Consider the following 4,150-nt stretch of genomic DNA (forward strand, 5'->3'; position numbering starts at 1 on the left):
CGAGAGGCTGGGAGAAACCCATGCCGAGGTCCATGGAGCCAGGGCCCGGTGGCACCTGGGAGGTAGATTTAGCCGTCTCTAAGCTGGGGAGGCAAGCAAGAAGGATGGGATGGTGAGTACCACGGTGACAGAATGAGTTTCCCAAACGCCCCAGCCCTTGTCACAGGTCTCCATGGCACATTCTGAGTAGGATTAAAACCTGGGGCTCAAACCTGGTGGGTCTCAGATCCTGCACCTACCATCTCAGGACCTCAAAGCACCACCCAGCTCATCCTTCTTGTGGATGCTGGGGTAGGGGTGCCCCCTAAAGCTGGGGAAGTGCCACCCCTCACATGCATCCAGCATGTGTGTGTCCCCCCCCCAGTCTGGCACCTACCAGGCTGTGATGAGGTACTGAGCCAGGGTGATGCTGACGGGGGTCCCCGTGATGGTCACGTGCCGCTCGCTGGAGCCCTCGGTCTGGTTCCCAATCTTGATGTGGGCGCCCGACATCTGCCTGATCTCGCTGATCTTGCTGCCGTGCCGGCCGATGATGCAGCCGATGAGCTGAAGGGGCAGGGACCAGGGTGAGCTGGGAGCAGCTGGAGCAGCCACGCCAAGCAGGGAGCTCCCAGGGGCTCACCCAGACACCTGCTATGCCTGGGAGGGTTGGGGATACTGCAGAATGCAGTGGGAGGGCAGGGCAGGGCAGGGCAGACCCTGCTTTTTGGTCTCGCTCAAGCCTCCCTTGCTGCCATTGCTGGGCTGCCACATGCTAAGGCCCTTCCTCAGCATCAGCCAAGCCCTTTTGCCCCCTCATGTGCCTCAGTTTCCCTTTTCTTCTGCCCCAGCAGCCCCCTCCTCCTCCTGAGCTCTGGCAGAGCCTGCTCTGTGAGGAGCAGAGGTTCCTGGCCCCTGCAAAGTGCCTGCAGGATGGGACACATGGCTGGGGGCAGGTTCTGGTCCCTCTTGCCATCCCCAGACCGATACATACGTCGTTGGGCACCAGGAACTCCTGGGAGCTGCTCTGGGAGCTGGCATCCAGGCCTGGAGAAAGAGACAGGGATGTTAGCAATGAGGAGGTGGGTCTCCAGTAGCTCCATGCCCCCTCCTCAGACCTGTGCCAGGAGAGCTAGTGGCCCTGGGGACAAACCTGGAGGATCCCTGGGGAGAGGCAGGGAGGACAGGACACAGGCACCAGCCATAATTTGGTGCTGGTGCTCTCCCATTGCAGGGTTGGGGGGTACTGGTGGGTCCAGGGACCCCAGGAAATCAACAAAGGGTTGTGCTGGGGGAGCGGGTAGCCATGCCAGGGGGGACAGGACTGGAGAGGTTGCAGGGGTTGGGGACCTCCTCCTCAGGGTCAGGTGTCTGGGTGTGCCAGGAGGGGCACCCCACACCCCCAGCCTTGGGGCAGACATGGGAGATGTCCCCTGGTAGCTCACCTGGCATCATGGCAGGTGTATGGCCCAGGGGGGCGAAGGGGAGCGTGTGCCCTGACAGCTGCTGCAGCTTTGTCACCTGCCCAGGCAGCGGGAGGAGGAGGAAAGAGGCATTAGTGGTGATGGCAGAGAGTCCCCTGTGCCCCTGCTGGGGCTGAACATTGGCACCCAGCACCTCCCAGGACAGGAATCCCCAGCAGCACCTGTCCTGGTGGGTATGGACCCAGTGCCCACAGAAGCTGCCACAGGGACAGACTCACCTCTGCAGGAGAGACCCCACTGTACTGGCCTTGCATGGAGAAGCCCTGAGGGGGAGAAAATAGGGTATCAGTTGGGAGCCAGGTGGGGACCACTGTCTCAGCCCCCCACCCCCAGGGCAGAGAGGCCACCATGAGCCCACCAGAGTTGCCTCTTGCTGGGTGAAGCTGCTCTGTGCCCCAGGGGGGCTGTGCCCTCTTACCTGGTTGGCAGAGAGCAGGATGGTGCCCAGGGAGAGGCCAGGGTGGTAGGGTATGGTGGCCCCCTTCGGAGGTGACTGGAGACAGAAGGAAGGAGGTGGAGAGGATGAGAGATGAGGCTGAATGACCCCTACAGCCCCATGGACCCTCTGCCCCCTCATGTCCCCAGCAAGCTGGGCACAGCCCTCAGCACCACTGAGGCAGGGTGCTCCTATAGGCTTCCACGCAGGGGGACCATGGTGTTTGGGTCCAGGTGGGCACAGCAAGCCTTGGGGAGGGGGAGGTGGGTAGCACACGCCCCTGGGCTGGGCATGGGGCTTGGGAGGTACCTCCAGGATGACGGCGCAGATCTGCCTCACGCACTGGATGATGGTGTCTGGCACTCCCGAGACAGTGACGGCCCGTTCCGTGGAGTTGGGCAGCAGGTCACCAGCCACCTGCACCTGTGCCCCCGTGCTCTAGGGGGAGCAAAGGGAGATGCTGGTATCCCTCAGCCACCCCCTGCAAGGGCTCAGCACCTCACACCTCCCCTGTCCCCCTCTTGAGCTCCCAGGGACCATTGCAGGACCTGCAGGGTGATGCTCTCTGCCCCCGCATCACCTGCATCACTTCCCACAGCCCCTGCGGGACTGTGGCAGCTCCCACACTGAGGGCTCTGTGCTCCCTGGGGGAAAAAAGGATCCCGCGCCCAGGGCATCCTCAGCCTCACCTCCCGGATCTCCCGGATCTTAGATCCTGCCTTGCCGATGAGGGAGCCGCACTGGCTGGCTGGGATGACAAGGCGCAGGGTCACCGGTGCTCTGCCTGCTGCCACCCCATCGCTCCCTACTCCCAGGTCCTGCGAGGGAAGAGGGATTCAGCATCAGACCCCCAGGATCCCGCAGGTGTGGGGGCATCCAGCAGGGTATGGGAGGGCTGCCTACCTCCTCCAGCTTGAAGGCGATCATGGAGACGGCTCGGAAGACGGCATCAGTGGAGCCGGTGATGGTGGTGATGCGCTCGGGGCAGGACCCCTCTGAGATGGTGATGCGTGCGCTGCTCTGGGGACAGTGTCACACCTCGTTAGGGATGTCACAGACCCTGTGCTCCATGACTTCTCCCAGGGATAGGTTATCGGGCGAGATTGATGCCTTCAGATCTGAGCTTCCCCCCTCCCACCTGCCCCAGGCAGCCTTCCCTGCAGTACCACTGTGTTTCCCCTGGATCCCCTTGCGTTTTGGGGCCCAGGCATATGGGAGCCACCAGGCACAGGCAACACAGGCATCAGGACCTGGCAGTCCCCCAGCATGCCCTTACCTGCTCTCGTATCCTCTTAACAGTCTCTCCTTTCTGCAGGGAGAGGAACAGGGCAGGTGTCAGGTCCAGGGGAGCCCAGGGCTGCCGGTGCCCTGGACCCCAAATCTTACCTTGCCAATGATGCTGCCGATCTCCTGCAAAGCCAGAGACAAGAGTGGCCCCATCAGCAGGCAGCTCCCTGCCTGCCGAATCCCTCCTCTGCCCACTGCTTGGCACACCTGCAATGGACAGGCCCTGCCCCGGGGCCACTGGGACACTGAGTGGCTTAACTGGTGACACTGGGGCATGGGAACCCCTCCCTGGCATAGGATGGGCAAAGACATCCTTCTAGGAATGCTGTTCCCAGGGAGGATTGGAGCTCCAGCATGGCCCCTCAGCCCAGGCATTGCTGACCTCCTGGAAGTGCTGAGCCCCCTGCCATTACCTTGCCGTGCATGAGCATGCGGAGGGTCAGGGTGATGCTGAGCTCCGTCTCCTCAGGGCTGCCGCCCACGCCGCTGACTCCATCCGGCGATGCCATGGCGGGGGGGCGAGCTGAGCCTGCGGGCACGGCAGCCTTCAGAAAGGGGGCAGGCACCAACTAACCCCCTGCTCCCAGATCTGCAGCTTGAAAATCCTATGGCTGGGAAATGGGGAAACTGAGGCAGGGGCAACACTGTGCCCTCCCCTGGCAGAGGAGGTTTGCAAGGCCCCGTGGTACCCCATGGGTACCCTGCACTCCTGCCTGACACTCCCCAAAAGGCCCACTGCTATGTGTCTGCCAGAGCTGCCTTCAGCCTGTCCTGCACATAGCCAGGAACTGGACGGACTGAGGGGAAGGGGAAAGGTGTGGGGAACGTGGCAGCGAGGTGAGGTTCAGTTTGCAGACACTTGCTGGGGTGAGGGGAGCAGAGATGACCTGGGTGGTCTTGCAGGCTGTGTGAGCCTCCCTCCTCCTCCCTTCCTTCTGCCCATGCGCAAAGTCCCAGGGGAAAC

General features: G+C 62.6%; 1 protein-coding gene across 1 annotated transcript in view; it reads right to left on the minus strand.

Moving 5' to 3' along the window:
• Window positions 1-372: 372 nt before the first annotated feature.
• Window positions 373-4,150, minus strand: part of PCBP4 (poly(rC) binding protein 4) — a 5,009-nt gene continuing 1,231 nt past the window's right edge. Inside the window, exons 2-12 of the mRNA XM_029958265.1 lie at window positions 3,600-3,715; window positions 3,286-3,309; window positions 3,176-3,208; window positions 2,803-2,919; window positions 2,589-2,717; window positions 2,209-2,337; window positions 1,882-1,956; window positions 1,682-1,726; window positions 1,425-1,500; window positions 974-1,026; window positions 373-546 (exon numbers count right to left, since the gene is read on the minus strand). Coding sequence (XP_029814125.1) covers window positions 373-546; window positions 974-1,026; window positions 1,425-1,500; window positions 1,682-1,726; window positions 1,882-1,956; window positions 2,209-2,337; window positions 2,589-2,717; window positions 2,803-2,919; window positions 3,176-3,208; window positions 3,286-3,309; window positions 3,600-3,695 — 951 coding nt within the window. The 5' untranslated portion in view covers window positions 3,696-3,715. The remainder of the gene's footprint in view (window positions 547-973; window positions 1,027-1,424; window positions 1,501-1,681; window positions 1,727-1,881; window positions 1,957-2,208; window positions 2,338-2,588; window positions 2,718-2,802; window positions 2,920-3,175; window positions 3,209-3,285; window positions 3,310-3,599; window positions 3,716-4,150) is intronic.

The sequence above is a fragment of the Manacus vitellinus genome, unplaced genomic scaffold (genome assembly GCF_001715985.3).
Source record: "Manacus vitellinus isolate BGI_N305 unplaced genomic scaffold, ASM171598v3 scaffold_14_pilon, whole genome shotgun sequence".
Lineage (NCBI taxonomy): Eukaryota > Metazoa > Chordata > Aves > Passeriformes > Pipridae > Manacus > Manacus vitellinus.